Raw genomic sequence first — 16,812 nt, 5'->3', positions numbered from 1 at the left:
CTTCATCGGTCCCGGCTGCCGGCAGTGAAGACTGTAGGACCTTCCGACGTCAGCGTCACGTGACCCGTCACATGACTCTGACGTCAGCGAAGGTCCTTCATTCAACCGCGAAGTGCGCGGGAAGCCGGCAGGACGCAGCGCGGGCCGTCAGAAGGTGAGAATATATATATTTTTTATTTTATTCTTTTTTTTTTAATGGTACCTGGGTCTGGATGAGAGTCCTCTCATCCACACCCGGGTACCATCCGCACATTAGACCGCATGAAAAGCGCATCAACATATACAGTGATGCGGATTCCATGCGGTCTAATGCAAGTCAATGGCGGCAAAAGAGCAGCGTTTCCGCAAAATTAATTGACATGCTGCGGATTTTTGACCGCAGCGTTTACGCTGCGGAAAAATCCGCATCATGGGCACAGCACATGCGGATTTCAATTGGGGAACATTGCTGCCCTTCTACCATGCGTTTTTCATGCTTTTCCGCGGCGTTTACGCAACTGCAAAAACGCCGCGGAAACGCATGAAAAACGCATCGTGTGAACTCAGCCTAAGTCTAGATTGCAGGTAGTTTACCGCAAACTGATGTACAGTTGTCTGAGGGATGGCAGTGGCATGTGAGAAGTTTGACAGATTGCTTCCCCTGTGGGATTAGTAAAATAATAAAAATCCCAGTTTTAATATTTTATAGAAAACTAAACCCCCTCCAAAAAAAAACAAAATCCATATTTGGTCCCGAGGTGATTGTAACTACCTGTTCCGTAAAACTGTTATGTATCCCTGACAGTGAACACCTTTTCAAATACAAAAAAATTAATAACTATGCCACCATTGCTGTTTTTATTAACCTTTTCTCACAAATAGTTGTACATATCCCAAAACTGTAAGCCCTCATAAACCATTGAACAAGAAAATAACTAACTAAAAAGAAAAGTAATACAACACAAAAATATATTTTAGGTACCCCTGTAATCGAATGTACCCTTAGAATAGTTAGCATGTCAGCTATACTGCACTATGGATTCTGTAAAAAAAAAATAAAATGAAAAATAATTCCAGATGAATTGTTTACTTTTATTATTTTTTTTCTAATCAGTCTTAAGTAAAACTAGCTTGTCAAGCAAATAACAAGCCCTAGTACTGCTAACCTACGCAAAAATAAGAATGTTATCCGTAACAAAATGAGGGCCAAAAAAGATAGAAATTTTTTTGTTTTCGTAATTTTAATTTCTCCTGCAAAACATTAAAAGCTTTTATAAATGTAGTGATCATATTGAACTACATAATAGTTATACTTAATTGTAAAAAAAAAATTATATTATAAACCGACCCGAATATAAGCCGAGGCGCTTAATTTTACCACAAAAAACTGGGAAAACTTTTTGACTCGAGTATAAGCCTAGGGTGGGAAATGCAGCAGCTATTGGTAGATTTCCCCATCCTTGTATGCATGGCCCCCTCATCCCCCCCCCCCCCCCCAATCCTGGTATGTATGGCACCCCTTCCTCCCCCAATCCTGGTATGACTGGCCCCCCACCACTGCCCACATGAAAAAAATAAGCACTTGTACTCACCTTCCTTCCTCACCTCTGCTCCAGCGCTGCATCCTGTCTGCCAGCAGCTCACCTCCGCATCTGAGAAGCGCATGACACCACTGCCATGCGCCCTCAGACACAGAGGTGAGGTGTCGGGATATTCACTCCTCTCCACGCCGGGACTATGTGCTTGAAGAGGAGTGAAAACCCATTCTCCTTACTAGCGTAGTATGAGTCGCAGTTGCACTTCCTGCAGCGGCTCAGAGATCCTCTGTCTCTCTCTAATAGCGGGCACAGCGGATCGCTGAGTCGCAACAGGAAGCGGCGGCTGCGACTCGCGCTGTGCTATTAAAATTAATATTCACCCCTCTCCACTCCATGGGCATGGAGAAGAGAGAATATTCTTTTCCCTTTAGCAGCGGGCACACGTGCCTGTGCCCGCTGCTCCACCGTTGCATCCCCCCCCCCCCCATCACCGGTATATACTGCATATATGTGTATATATAAAGTATAAGCCGAGGGGGGGGGGGGGGGGGGGGGGCTTCAGCATAAAAAATGTGCTGAAAAAGTCAGCTTGTGCTCAAGTATATACGGTATATAGGACTCCTGTAAAAAAAAAAAAAAAAAAAATTAATAAATCAGCCATCCTACAGCCCTGCTGAGGGGAAATTGTAAGGCTTCTGCCTCTTGGGACAATGCTGACACAAGAACAAATTTTCCCGTGCCGGATCCCACGCCTGCGCAATTTACCTGGTACGCAAGGCGCAGTAATTCCTTCAGTCTGTGTAGCCTTGTAGAGCAGGGATCTTGTGCGCAGGTGCCGGGAAGGCAGAGTGACTCGCCTGCGCACAAGATCCCTGCTCTACAAGGCTACACAGACCGAAGGAATTACTGCGCCTTGCTTACCAGGTAAATTGCGTGGGATTCTGCCTCGGGAACTGCATGTCACAAGGCACTGTGATGTGCAGGGAAGGAGGGAAATATTTTAATTCAATCACTAGGCAGGGATTTCTTCGCGTCCCACGTCATTGATGATGAAATCCATCCAGTGGTTCTTTTATAATCTTTACTTTAATTTCTGCCATAATGATATGCATGTGCTCTGGTGCTCTTATTATGTATTCCTGTATGCCTATCTCTGCCTTGTGACAGGTCCCTGTGCTTTCAGTGACCTGCCTTCTTTTTTACATACTGCCTGTGTAATTTGTGTGTCATATTGAAATTTACATTACCCCAAAATGGCCGCAGCGGCAAGCACATGCGCAGTAGCATCTCTCGTTTGCTATTTTGCTTTTGGAAAGAGAATTTGCGTGTAGCAATATGGTGCCGCACATGCGCAGTAGCATCTCTCGGTAAACGAGAAATGCTGCGGCGCAAGCGGCGGGGGCCATATTGCTGCAGGCAAATTTTTTTTTCCTCTGGCATAATGGCTTGCACAGTAGCTAAGCACCGCGGTGCCTAGCTACTGCGCACGTGCAGGTGGCATTTTGCTAGAGGGAAAAAAATGTGCCTGCAGCAATATGGCCCCCGCCGCTTGCGCCGCAGCATTTCTCGTTTACCGAGAGATGCTACTGCGCATGTGCGGCACCATATTGCTACACGCAAATTCTCTTTCCAAAAGCAAAATAGCAAACGAGAGATGCTACTGCGCATGTGCTTGCCGCTGCGGCCATTTTGGGGTAATGTAAATTTCAATATGACACACAAATTACACAGGCAGTATGTAAAAAAGAAGGCAGGTCACTGAAAGCACAGGGACCTGTCACAAGGCAGAGATAGGCATACAGGAATACATAATGAGAGCACCAGAGCACATGCATATCATTATGGCAGAAATTAAAGTAAAGATTATAAAAGAACCACTGGATGGATTTCATCATCAATGGTATCATTTTACTCAGTGTAACGGCGCCCACCTGACAGTGTATGTGGTTTACTAAGCACAATCCTTCTGACAGGTGCGCTTTAAGTTAACACTTTATTTGTGCAGCACGGCAAATAGGGTAAAGTTTAAAATGTAATAAAAAGTGGCAGAATTTGCAATTTTGCTTATATTCCTTTCCATAAAGAATAAAAGTTTAAAGTTTTATGTACCCCCAAATGATGCCACAATTACAACTTCTCCTGAAATATCAAGCACTTATTTGACTACATTGCCAAAAAATAAACTTGTGGCTCCTGAACACAACAATTAAAAAAATATATAATATGGTCTGTCATAAAGGCCAAAACTGGCTGTGATGCCAAAGGGTTAAAGTGTATAGGCCATATATTTTGATCAATCTGCTGATTTTTGATCAGTGATTGGCTTATCATTGTTTTTTGTTGTACCTTGAGCACTATGGACACATTTGACAAGGAGGAAAAATAATTTTACACTTTATATCTCTGACCTGGAGTCAATAAGTTTCACTAAGTTTTCTGCAATGTTCATTTATTAATTCTAGGATCCATTGCTGTGCAACCTTTCTAGTTTCAGACTTTCCTTCCCAGTAATACATGCTGGATGTGAGGTCTAAGTCCAGGATGCTGCCATATTTCAGATCAAGCTTCATACCTGGGCTACCTTGTACAGGCATGAGGCCATGATGCTGAGGGGGTGTTGGATCTATCCTGCCTGGTTTCGCTCTCCCCTCTTCCTGCAGATTGTATCATGGGTTTTCTCCTATAAGCATTGCACTCTCAAAAGAGAACAAAAAAAATCCACCTCCTGAAAGTCAGCAGGCTGGATTCTGTTCTCCCCTACATTTGTCTGTTTTCGCCGATATCGGTGGGTCCGTCTAAGTTGAGACAGATGTTTGGGGGGTCTTTATTCTGGGATCCCACTGTCCGGGTGCTACATACGACTATCTACATACAACTGATAGTCGTAGCCTTAGGTGAGCGGGCCTTGAATGCATTAGTTTGTGGTAACACTGAGGTGCTAAGGCCTCCTGTACACACTGGATTAAAGTTAATGAAAAATGAATGATTCAACAAAATTCTTACATTGTTCTTTTGGAGAACATGTAAGAACGATCAGTGACTGATCAGACTTTCATTGTTTGTAATCAATTCAGCCGTGTGTGGTGTTTTTTTTTAATTTTTTTGGGGTTGTTTTCAGCAGCAATGTAAATAAACAATCTGTCTGAGAATATTCTTTCAAGGAACGATGGTCTATGAACCATCTTTTGTACAAAAAAATATTCCCAAAATGCTTGCTCATTCTTTCCCCCACTTGAGTATCTGTGGCGGGTTGAGCAATTCCAGGCACTATGGAATATAATGTGCATGCCTGTGCTGGCATGCCGACTGTTCCTAAAGCCCCCGTCTCACATAGCAAGATCGCTGCTGTGTCACGGTTTTGGTGACGCAACAGCGACCTCACCAGCGATGTCGCTATGTGTGACACTTTGCAGCGATCAGGCCCCTACTGTGAGGTCGCTGATTGCTGCAAAGTGTCCTGGACCATTTTTTTGGTCGTTGCCCTCCCACTGGTCAGCACACATCGCTGTGTGTGACCAGCGGGAGCAGTGATCAGGCTGGTAACCATGATAAACATCGGGTTACTAGGGGCACACGCGCACTTAGTAACCCGCTGTTTATCATGGTTACGAGCCTGCTAAAGTGAGCGGTAACCTCCCGCTCACCGTAGCAGAGTGGTAACCATGATAAACAACGGGTTACTAGGTGCGCGTGTGCCCCTAGTAACCTGATGTTTATCATGGTTACCAGCCTGCTCCTGCTTCAGCAGGCTGGTAACCAGGAGCAGGACATCGTGGAAAGATTCTTTCCACGATGTCACTGCTCCCCTGATCGTTGGTGAGCCTGCCTGTTTGACAGCTCACCAGCGTCCACATAGCGACGCAGCAACGATCCCTGACAGGTCGTATCGTTGTCGGGATCTTTGCAGCGTCGCTAAGTGTGACGGGGCCTTAAGTTGTTCCCCCAGCTACAAACACTGCATGGGGGGCCTTTAGCTACACACTCACAGGGCTGTGTAGTCTGAGTCGGTGTCCATTTTGGTGGAGTCAGTATAAAATGGACCGACTCCAACTCCTAAAATATATAATAAATTGGGTACAGTAGAGTTGGAGTCTAGGTCGGCGGTTTGGCTTACCGACTCCACAGCCCTGCACACTCATGCTCTTATTTGGCCCTTCAGGTGAGCATGGCTGCACTACTATGTGCATGCAGTAATGTTATGCCTTTTAGCCCCGTGCCACTATGGTCTTTTTACTTTTTCACTGCTCAGTCATTTAATCTTGCAGGGAATTAGATGTCTCACCTGCAAAACCGTGAGACCGTTCTTATCGGCTTCACAATCTTGCAGGTGAAATGGCTGTTTTCCAACAAGGTTAACCAATTCAGAACCGTGGTATTTCAGCAGCAGAATGGAAGGAAGGGAGACAGACATTACTAGTGGGTAGGCGGAGCCCACACAGGATAGAACACCTCAGATTACAAAAAAGTGTTGACCGGCCCCTCCAGCTTGGGCTCCTCCTACTCCAGCTCTCCAGTCTAAAATTTGAGGTCGCAGAGGATAGTCGCTGCTGGAGCAGCTCCTCAGAAATTTTTTTTTTTATTTTTTTCGGACAGAGACTTGGACCCCCCCGTGGTCTAGAGGTCTCAGGGGTCTCAGCGCTGCTGGACTCCCACCCCTCCCCTGGCGGATCTGCATACCCTTTATGGTGGTCCCTGCAGAACCCTGCCGGCCCCGGGGGATGAGGAACGCTTCCCGGAGGAGACGCAAACCGCGCCATTGGGGTCCCTGCGCGCTCCGTCCTGGGGGGAAGTTAAGGGCCACAGCGCCACAAATCCCTGGGGGTCCCTGTGGCGCTCAGCTGGGTGAGTACTCAGCATTTGTAAATGTGTTTGAGTGCTTCAGCGGCTGCTGCGGCGGCCGCTGTTACATGTACCGTTGGTGACTGTGTGTTTTTCGTCCGCAGGTGGATCCCTGCAGGACATGTGAAGCGGGGCAGGAGCGGAGAGCGGAGGAGTCGCGCGCCTTTTTGAATGCCGGCGGGGGGCGTGGCTTCGCGCCTTCCCGGTCTTTTCGCGGGCAGGTAGCTCTCTGAGCGCGCGCTTTCTCCTGTCCCTCCCCTTCCGGCTTCTCTCTTCACTGCGCGGCGGCCATTTCTGACGGCCTCCTCCGGCTCCTCACTCTCCTCTCCTCCCGTCAGAACCGAAGGAATGCTGCACCGCGGCTAGCTGGGTGAGTCGCTTCTGCCTGTCGGGGCAGAAGCTTAACCTCCTCACCCCCACAGCGCAGGGCACCTTTCAGCGGCACAATTAGGTGGCAGACTGCGCTGCCCTGCAGCTGCTACCTCATATAGAGGTTTTTTTGTCTGGGACTCGCACACCTCTTTCATTTAGCAGAGGTTGTGGGGAGTCTGCTGCATTAACCCCCTGGTAGGCGGTTAACCCTTAATTGGGGGACAGCTGGGGTAGCTCTCCCTGTAAGAGCCTTAACCCTTCAGCGTTCGTTTCTTTCCTTTTAGAAGCCACACTGTCCTAGTTACTGACAGGCTTAAGCCAGCTATATACTGTGTGAGGGCATGTCAGATCAGGGTCCAGGAGGCGCGGTCCGTCTCCCAGGTCCGCTACAGGATCAGTCTCGCGTATCTGACTCGCAGGAGTCCTCGACGGCGTCAAGTGCAGCGCAGGTCGGGGGTCTCAGTTATGTTAAAATGGAGGCTCTCACTCGTTCTATTGATAGCCTGTCTGACCTTCTAGGTCATTGGGTGTCAGCTAGATCCCAACTGTCTTCTCATGGCAGGAAGCGCCACAGGCCGGTACTGTCCTCCCCGCGCAGCGACTCGGAGATCTCTGATATGGAGGGTTCCCCTTCAAGCTCTGCTGGGGAGATGTCCGATTCGGATAAAGAGGATCGGCAGGGGCGCTCTGCCTCTTTTGGGCCGTGTGGATGCTTTTATTGGAGCTATGAGGGAGGCGTTACAGTTACCGGAGGAGGTAGCTAGACTCCCTGGTAAGTCGGCCCGGCTTTTTCAGGAGTCGCATAGGTCGCGGTCAACGTTACCATCTCTGGATGAACTTGATGGGGCGGTGGAGAAGGAACGCCTGTGTCCAGATAAGTGTTTTCAGGGGACACGGTTTTTTGAGGCACTGTATCCGTGTTCTACGGAGTCGATTGCTAATTGGATTCCTTCTCCTGAAGTGGATGTCCCTTTATCCCAGCTTAGCAAATCTTCATTACTTCCTGTTAAAGGGAAGGCGAGTCTGCAGGATCCGCTGGACAGAAAAACGGAGATGGCGGCTAAATCCATCTACGATGCCGCGGGTCATGGATTCAGAGCGGCTTTAGGAGCCATGTGTGCTGGTGAAGCTTCCCTGAGGTGGTTGGACCGCCTACGGACGGCGTGGCAAGATGGATCCCCGCTATCCGAGGTAGAAGGGCTTTTCAAGTTGTTGGAAGAGGCAGCGCGATATGGCATAGATGCAGTTCTGGATACTACGTCACTGCTGTCCAGGGCGCAATCCTCGGCTGTCACAGTCAGAAGAGCACTGTGGCTTAAGCAGTGGACCGGAGACGCGGTTTCCAAGCAAGGTTTGCTGTGTTTAGCTTACAAGGGTGGTCAGCTGTTTGGGTCTGACCTCACGGAACTGATTGCGCAGGCCAAGGCAAAAGAAACGGCTTTACCGCAGCGTAAAGCTGTGGCTTCTGCGTCTGGTAAGTCTAGTGCCGGTAGTAGTCGGCGGCCCTTTCGGCCCAGGGGACGGTTCGGTAGCGTAGAGCTGTGGCTTCTGCGTCTGGTAAGTCTAGTGCCGGTAGTAGTCGGCGGCCCTTTCGGCCCAGGGGACGGTTCGGTCAGCCCTCTTGGGGATCGGGTCGTCCCTCGTTTTCGGGAAAAAAGATCTCTCAGAAATCCCGCACTCCCTGGAAACAGAACTTCCGTCAAGACAAACGGGAAGCTGACAAGCCCGCTAAGGCGGACTGACGCCATGGTTTCACTCGAGGGTCCTCGAGTGGGGGGTCGCCTGCTCCAGTTCGAGTCGACTTGGGCGTCCCACGTTTCAGACGCCTGGGTGACGCGGGTTGTGTCGGCAGACTATTTCATAGAGTTTCTTTCTCGACCCCCGGACAGATTTTGCCAATCTCGCATTCCGTCAGAGCCCGAGCTAGCTACCGCTCTACGGCGGGAGGTCGATTCCCTTCTGCAGAATGGTGTGGTGGTGCCGGTTCCGCCGGAGGATTGGGGAAGGGGGTTTTACTCCAACCTCTTTGTGGTCCCCAAAAAGGAGGACAAATTTCGCCCCATTCTGGATCTCAAAAAATTGAATCTGCATGTCCGGACCCGGAAATTCCGCATGGAGTCGCTTCGCTCAGTTGTGGCGGCTCTGTCGCAGAACAATTTTTTTAGTGTCATTCGACATTCGCGACGCTTATTTGCATATTCCTATCGGAAGGGCTTACCAGCGCTTCCTACGTTTTGCCATAGGTCAGGACCATTACCAGTTTGTGGCCCTGCCATTCGGGTTGGCATCAGCGCCCAGAGTTTTTACAAAAATTCTGGCGCCTCTCATGGCGATCTTTCGAAGGCAGGGGGTGACAATTCTTCCCTATCTAGACGACCTTTTGATTGTGGCGTCCACAGAGGAGGAGGCGGTGAGGGCTCGCAATCTATCCCTTCAGCTCCTGGAGGACTTCGGATGGCTAGTCAATTGGAAGAAGTCATCACTGGAACCGTCGCAGTCAATCCTGTTTTTGGGGATGCACTTCGACACGGTACGGGCAGTGGTGTCCTTACCTCCGGACAAGCAAGCAAGTCTTCGTTAACATGTACAGGTTATGAAGTCTTCGACAGCAATGTCCCTTCGAAGGTGTATGCGCCTTCTGGGTCTGATGGTGGCGTCAATGGAAGCGGTCCCGTTTGCTCAATTTCATTCCAGGGGTCTCCAAATGCTCATTCTGACCCGATGGGATCGATCGCAGGCTTCGCTGGATCGCAGTGTCATCATCTCCCACAGGGTGCGAGAGTCTCTAGGATGGTGGTTACATCCAGAAGCGTTATCCCAGGGGAAGTCCTTCCTCCTTCCGCGGTGGTCGGTCATAACCACCGATGCCAGTCTGACGGGCTGGGGGGGGGGTCTGGAACGATCTCTGGGTTCAGGGAGTATGGTCGTCAGAAGAGTCTGTCCTGCCGATCAACCTCCTGGAGTTGAGGGCGATTTTCCTTTGCCTCCAACACTGGACGGTCCCTTTAAGCGGTCTGCCGGTCCGAGTGCAGACAGACAACGCGACGGCGGCCGCGTATATCAACCATCAAGGTGGGACGAGGAGCTCCAGGCTCATGATGGAGGTCTCTCGGATCATGGTATGGGCCGAAGCCAGGGTTCCAGCCATCTCCGCGATTCACATCCCAGGAGTCCAGAATATCACGGCGGACTTCCTCAGTCGCAAGAAGGTGGATCCCGGAGAATGGAGTCTTCATCCGGAAGTTTTTGCACTACTGTGCTCCCGTTGGGGAACTCCCCAAGTGGATTTGATGGCATCCAGGTTCAACGCCAGGTTACCGACGTTCATGTCCAGGTACAAGGACCCGGAGGCTGTGGCGGTGGATGCTCTAGTGGCTCCGTGGGACCAATTCGAGCTGATCTATGTGTTTCCGCCGATATCCTTACTTCCTCTGGTGTTACGTCGGATCAAACTGGAGAGAGTCTCGGCTATGTTGGTGGCCCCAGATTGGCCAAGGAGGACGTGGTTCTCAACGCTGGTGTCGCTTCTGGCAGTGCCTCCGCTTCCGCTTCCACTTCGCCCGGACCTGTTAACCCAGGGGCCCATTCGTCATCCGGACCTGAAGTCTCTGCGTTTGACGGCGTGGCTCTTGAGACCGAAATCTTGACCCGTCAAGGATTTTCAGCCGAAGTCATTGCCACTCTGCGAGCGGCCAGAGGTCCTGCTACCACTAGGATTTATCACAAGACTTGGGAAGCCTTCTTCTCGTGGTGTTCTGGTTCTTCAAGGAACCCGAGGATTTTTTCCATTCCCAATTTGTTGGCCTTTTTGCAGTATGGGCTGGACAAGGGTTTGGCAGTTAGCACCCTGAAGGGTCAGGTTTCCGCTCTATCCTTGCTGTTTCGGAAGGCTATCGCCTCGCGTAGGGACGTACGTTCCTTTTTTCGCGGGGTAATCCGTCAATTTCCGCCGCGGAAGGCACTTGTGACTCCTTGGCGGCTCAATCTTGTCTTGCAGGCTCTTCAACATGGGCCTTTTGAGCCTATGGACTGTTAGCCTTTCATTGCTTTCCTGGAAGGTTGCCTTCCTGGTGGCGGTCACCTCTTTGAGAAGGGTTTCTGAGTTGGCGGCTCTTTCTTGCTCGCCTCCTTTTCTGGAGTTTCACCCGGATCGTGTAGTGCTTCGCACACGGGGCGACTTTCTACCTAAGGTGGTGTCACAATTTCATGTTAACCAGGATATTGTGTTGCCCTCGCTCTGTCCAGAGACAAGGAATGCGAAGGAACGGGCCTTGCACACTTTGGATTTGGTGCGGGCGTTAAAGTTCTATTTGTCTATTACTCAAGGTTTTCGGAAGTCGGACTCACTTTTTGTGATTCCAGCAGGTCGTCGTCGTGGTCAACGAGCTTCCAAGGACACTATAGCTCGATGGATTCGGTCGGCCATTTTAGAAGCTTACCGATTTAAGGGCGAGCCTTGCCCAATTAAGATTCGAGCTCACTCCACGAGAGCTGTGGGTTCATCGTGGGCTTTTCATCAAGGGGCCTCGGCAGCTCAACTCTGCCGGGCGGCTACCTGCCGCTCCGTCCACACTTTTACAAAGTTTTATAAGGTGGACGTCGGTGCTTCCGCGGATGCGGCCTTAGGACGTAGGGTCCTGCAGGCGGCTGTAGTTTAGGTTATCTCCTTAACTTGTGTTTAGCGCTGGTTGCGCATTTATCTAAGTTGTTGGGAATCTGCCTTTGTTGTTTTTTCCCACCCTTAATTTCTGGACTGCTTTGGGACGTCCCACTAGTAATGTCTGTGTCTCCCTTCCTTCCCTTCTGCTGCTGAAAGACGGATTTTGGTAAGAACTTACCTGTAAAATCCTTTTCAGCGAAGGAAGGAAGGGAGACACAGCTCCCTCCCATGGCAGAAGTGTGTTGTGTTTTCAGATGCGGCGTGACCCTTCTCTGATGGCGGTTATCTGGGCTGGGGTCGGCGCGCTAAGGCTCTGTTCCAGCATTGCCAGCTCATCGCAGTGGTCAGGTCCAGTGAGTAGTACCTGGGACTGTGTGGTTTTTTCTGTTATATGCATAACCTGTCTTCTTGCTTTTTTCTAAGTTTTTCAGAAGGGGTTGTGTTGCTCCGCTGGTGTTAATTGCTCTTCCTTAGCTTGTGTACGGACTGGAGAGCTGGAGTAGGAGGAGCCCAAGCTGGAGGTGTTCTATCCTGTGTGGGCTCCGCCTACCCACTAGTAATGTCTGTGTCTCCCTTCCTTCGCTGAAAAGGATTTTACAGGTAAGTTCTTACCAAAATCCGTCTTTTGCCCCCTTCCTGATCGGGGACACTTTCGGATTATATCACAGTCACCTTTTTTACAACTCTAAGGAAATGTTTCTCATGTGGATATTGAAATAATTTTAGCCTTTTTTTTAAATTGCATTCCCCTTCTTGTAGAAATATTTTATATACTGGAGTTTTTAAATGGGGATGGTGCCATAAGAAGTGATTTAGATTGTCAGTGACTGTTTTGTGTTTGTGTTTTCCCCATTTTATTTTTAACATTGTGACACCCCCCCCCCCCCCCTTCCTTCCACATAAGAAGTTTGGAGGGCATTTTAGTATATAGCCCCAATTACAGGAAGACTTCAGCTTCCAGCCTGCATAGCAGAGCTGACTGGGTTTCCTAGAGCCCAGCACTTCCTGCTCTCTCCCTACACCTAGCGATCACATGATCACTGGGTCATTGGAGGATGAGGAGGCACTGACTGCTTCCTAATCTGTATACACAAGCTCTGTGTGTACAGTGATGGAGAAGGTAAACATGGTAATAAACTGTCTTCTCTGGGAAGTCTGCCTCTGGCTGTGCACTGGTGGGGTTGGGGAGCCAGTTGTCAATGTTGTGCAAGCTGATTACTTTGCATTGATGTTCTAAAAATGTCAGTCCGGTGTTAAGTGTGGACTGCTCAGAAATATAAAGTCTCTGAGCATTCCAGAAGTAGTAATTGTGTAAGAAAACCGCAAAAAGATTGCAGCGGCACAGGCTGCTCCAGTCAAAAGCTGCATAATGACCGAACAGTAAGACCTAGGGGTAAAGCCGGGAGAGGAGAGTATGTAAGCCATGAACCAAAGGCAGCCAGGAGTAGTGTGCCATCAGGTCTGTTACAAGCAGCAGTACAGCCATCTATGTGATGGAGTTGCACTGACGATACAACAGCAAAATGGTAGTAAATATTTGAAGTCGTGTTATATAGTTGCTTAATTTGGAATTGGGAATCCATTTAACAAAATACATTGATGCAAAATTGTTCATATAATTGAGGATAAGAAAAGCATAGTATGAGGATTGCTCTGCTCCCTTATTGGCATACAGTGGTCACAAATAAGTATTGTGCTGTTTAGTTGATGGGAGCTATCAAGGAATCCATTGGATTCAGAGTAGTTTCAATTTCTGTCTTGCAGTGCACATTAAAGGAATACATTGGGAGGGTCTCCCCAATATATTTTATTTTTCAAACGCCAACATACTACACAGCCCTTTACAATTGAGGACTTGTACAGACATTACCGAGTAACACATAATTCAATAGTTACAGGAGGAGTGTGGATCGCCCGGAATAGTGCATTCCAGAACACTGAAGCAGCATGAGAGAAGTCTAGTAGATGGAGGTGGGAGGTTTGGATTATGGAGAATGTTAATCTTAGATCAGTTGCAGAATAGAGAGCACGGGTAGAGTGATAGACAGGTGAGGCTGGTGGAGAACTATGGAGAACTTGGTTGGTGAGAGAGAATTTATATTGTATTCTGTAGCGGATAGGCAACCAATGCAGTGACTAGTACAGGGTGGGAGGCATCAGTGAAGTGGCTGGACAGAAATGCCACCCTGGCTGCCGCATTCAGGACCGATTGGAGAGATAATTTGGTAAGAGGGAGACGGATCAGTAGAGGGTTGCAGAAGTCCAGATGCCAATGAATAAGAGCGTCATGAGATTTTTTTTTCTTTTTTTAAGATGCAGGTGACATGAGTAATTGTATATAGGGAATAAAGGAAAGTTCTGTGTGAAATATGACCCCAAGATGGCAAGCTTGCTGCTTGAGAGTCATGGTTGCACCACCCAATTTAATTGCAATATCTGGTATAGGTATGTTAGTAGAGGGAGGAAACACGAGAAGTTCAGTTTTGGAGAGATTTTCTTTCGTATACATACCTCTAGCACCTGCTATATCATATAGACATACAATGGCATTTGTCACTAAAGGCTTCCATGGAAGAAAAACCAAACTGCTATACTGACTGCCTGGTGTATGTTCTCTTACTAGACGCCTGTTTTGAATGGTCTGCTACACTATTACATACATAAAAAGAAAAAGGTATGCCTTCTGTCAGGTGGACAGGGAGGCAGGGGTTGTATACAAGTGACAGGTGGATATACTCAGGTGAATAGGAGTGGCCGCTACCCAGTTGAGGAAGCTGCTGCTGACAGAATACTGCTCCTCTGTGGGGGTGTCGTGTGTCAGAGCCCCACCAATTTGATATTTAGAATTTATCCCAAGGATAAATTATCTGTATAAAAGTAGTGTATCAACCTAAGTGCCTTTTCCAAGGAGCGGGTCTTCATTTGGCTATCAGCAGGAGATGAACCCCTTTGTTGGATTTCTAGAAGGCTGACTTTCAGGATCCTTCAGAATATGCTGCAGTCTAAAGCCCCCAATACACAATGGACAACAGTCGGCTGAACAGCTATCTCTCCGGAGGGCTCCTGTATTCCCTCATGTCCCGGAGAATGATGGCTTCTGGCTATCAGACGTGCCGATCCTTCTCTCCCTTAGTCTGTTGGGCTGCCCCCATACACGTTACTGCCATCAGTGGGTTGAGCTGAAGTTAGTCTGAGTGGGGTCTTAGCTGGGTGATTTATATTTCTTGCTTAGGTTTTATCATTTATTTCTAGGATTCTAAGCTTATGCAAAAGGTACCTTCACCCAGAAAAAGGGCGCTGTTAAGGAAACGTGTGTCTCTGCCAACTGTAGACCATTGGCAACGGCATCACTTATCCTCCCGATTATGCTGGAGACGCCCTGACATTCTGTAGTCCAGCACAATGGCAGGGGCTATAGCAGACTAGAGGAGAGGAGCAGTACTGCTGTGTGTGTGTGTGTGTGTGTGTGTGTGTGTGTGTGTGTGGGGGGGGGGGGGGTGCCATGGAGCAGTGCTGCCCTGTGTGTGTGTGTAGGGGAGCCATGCAGCGGTGCTGCCCTGTGTGTGTGTAGGGGAGCCATGGAGCGGTGCTGCCCTGTGTGTGTGTAGGGGTGCCATGGAGCGGTGCTGCCCTGTGTGTGTGTGTGTGTGTGTGTGTGTGTAGGGGTGCCATGGAGTGGTGCTGCCCTGTGTGTGTGTGTAGGGGAGCCATGGAGCGGTGCTGCCCTGTGTGTGTGTAGGGGAGCCATGGAGCGGTGCTGCCCTGTGTGTGTGTGGGGGAGCCATGGAGCGGTGCTGCCGTGTGTGTGTAGGGGAGCCATGGAGCAGTGCTGGCCTGTGTGTGTAGGGGAGCCATGGAGCAGTACTGCCCTGTGTGTGTGTAGGGGAGCCATGGAGCAGTGCTGCCCTGTGTGTGTGGGGGAGCCATGGAGCGGTGCTGCCCTGTGTGTGTGGGGGAGCCATGGAGCAGTGCTGCCCTGTGTGTGTGTGTGTGGGGGAGCCATGGAGCAGTGCTGCCCTGTGTGTGTGGGGGAGCCATGGAGCAGTGCTGCCCTGTGTGTGTGTGTGTGTGTGTGTGGGAGCCATGGAGCAGTGCTGCCCTGTGTGTGTGTGTGTGTGGGGGAGCCATGGAGCAGTGCTGCCCTGTGTGTGTGGGGGAGCCATGGAGCAGTGCTGCCCTGTGTGTGTGTGTGTGTGTGTGTGTGGGAGCCATGGAGCAGTGCTGCCCTGTGTGTGTGTGTGTGTGGGGGAGCCATGGAGCAGTGCTGCCCTGTGTGTGTGGGGGAGCCATGGAGCGGTGCTGCCCTGTGTGTGTGGGGGAGCCATGGAGCAGTGCTGCCCTGTGTGTGTGTGTGTGGGGGAGCCATGGAGCAGTGCTGCCCTGTGTGTGTGGGGGAGCCATGGAGCAGTGCTGCCCTGTGTGTGTGTGTGTGTGGGGGAGCCATGGAGCAGTGCTGCCCTGTGTGTGTAGGGGTTCCATGTAGCTCTGCCCCATTAGAGCTTCAGGTTGCTCCCTGTGAATCCGATGCTTCTGTGTAAGCAGTGCAGCCAGGATCACACCGGCGGCCATAGTGAGAGTGACTGTAGCACGGATGGGGTGAGCAGAGTGCTGGGCGGAAAAACAAGCGTGTGACTTTAAGATCAGAGTGCGTGAGTCACCCCTGTGTGTGTTGGTAGAGGCCTGCGCTGTGACTGCAGAGCTGCTCGGGGCGAGAATAGAACGTTCCATTTCCTGTTCCCTGGCTGACAGAGGAGGGTTCCTGCTGGCTCAGATCTAATCATAGTGCAGCAAGCGCTATGGCAGTGTGAGGAAACATGGTGGAGACGGCCGCCGACATGGAAGCATATGTTCTAGAAGACATCCTGGAGGTACGGCTGGGGGACGGGCCGCACTGCTCCGGTCACCGCTGCCGGGATCCTGCCGGGGCCTTCATTACATAAATGCCTGTGACCTTTAGATTAACTCATTAGAAGGTGGGGTCTGCGGAGCCGCTCTGCTGCCTGCTAGTCTCCTGCCTGCTATCATGTGTCTGGGCCTATGCTCGGCCGGCTCCCCGCCTGGGCTCACATGACTCTCATTTCCTCCTCACTGCACGGGAGTTGTGCTCTGGAGGCCTACACTCACAGGTCGTGATCTGCCAGCCTGCTGATGTGCCTGCATGGCTACTGCATAGGTGGGCACATGTTGGAGCTTAGTCAGGATCCTGAATAGCACGTCGCCCACTAGTCTATAGGCCTATTAGGTGGCAGCCAGCTTTTCCGGCCTCCTGAATGGCACGCCATCTGCCTTATATATCCTCCTGTCTATTTGCTGTTATCCAGCTTTTCCTGACTTCTTAATGTCATGTTGTCCACTCTTCTTAGGCCTATTAGGTGTCACCCAGCTTCCCCAGACTCCTGAATGTCACGTTGTATATCCTCCAGT

The 16,812-nt window shown here is 50.0% G+C and overlaps 1 protein-coding gene across 9 annotated transcripts in view; it reads left to right on the top strand.

Annotated features, from left to right (window-relative positions):
- ANKRD17 (ankyrin repeat domain 17) overlaps positions 1–16,812 on the top strand; it is a 115,967-nt gene that overhangs the window by 42,601 nt on the left and 56,554 nt on the right. For 2 of the 9 annotated variants that reach the window (XM_073637959.1, XM_073637951.1), the window contains exon 1: positions 16,028–16,256. The exons of the other annotated variants lie outside the window; for them this stretch is intronic. In XM_073637959.1, the coding sequence (XP_073494060.1) occupies positions 16,203–16,256 (54 nt within the window). In that variant the 5' untranslated portion in view covers positions 16,028–16,202. Of the gene's footprint in view, positions 1–16,027; positions 16,257–16,812 lie in introns of those variants that run through there. 9 annotated transcript variants of the gene reach the window in all.

The sequence above is a fragment of the Phyllobates terribilis genome, unplaced genomic scaffold (assembly GCF_046119375.1).
Source record: "Phyllobates terribilis strain yellow unplaced genomic scaffold, ASM4611937v1 Scaffold_1__5_contigs__length_1240528914, whole genome shotgun sequence".
In the NCBI taxonomy this organism is placed as follows: Eukaryota; Metazoa; Chordata; class Amphibia; order Anura; family Dendrobatidae; genus Phyllobates; species Phyllobates terribilis.
This window is presented reverse-complemented; position numbering and strand designations above follow the sequence as displayed.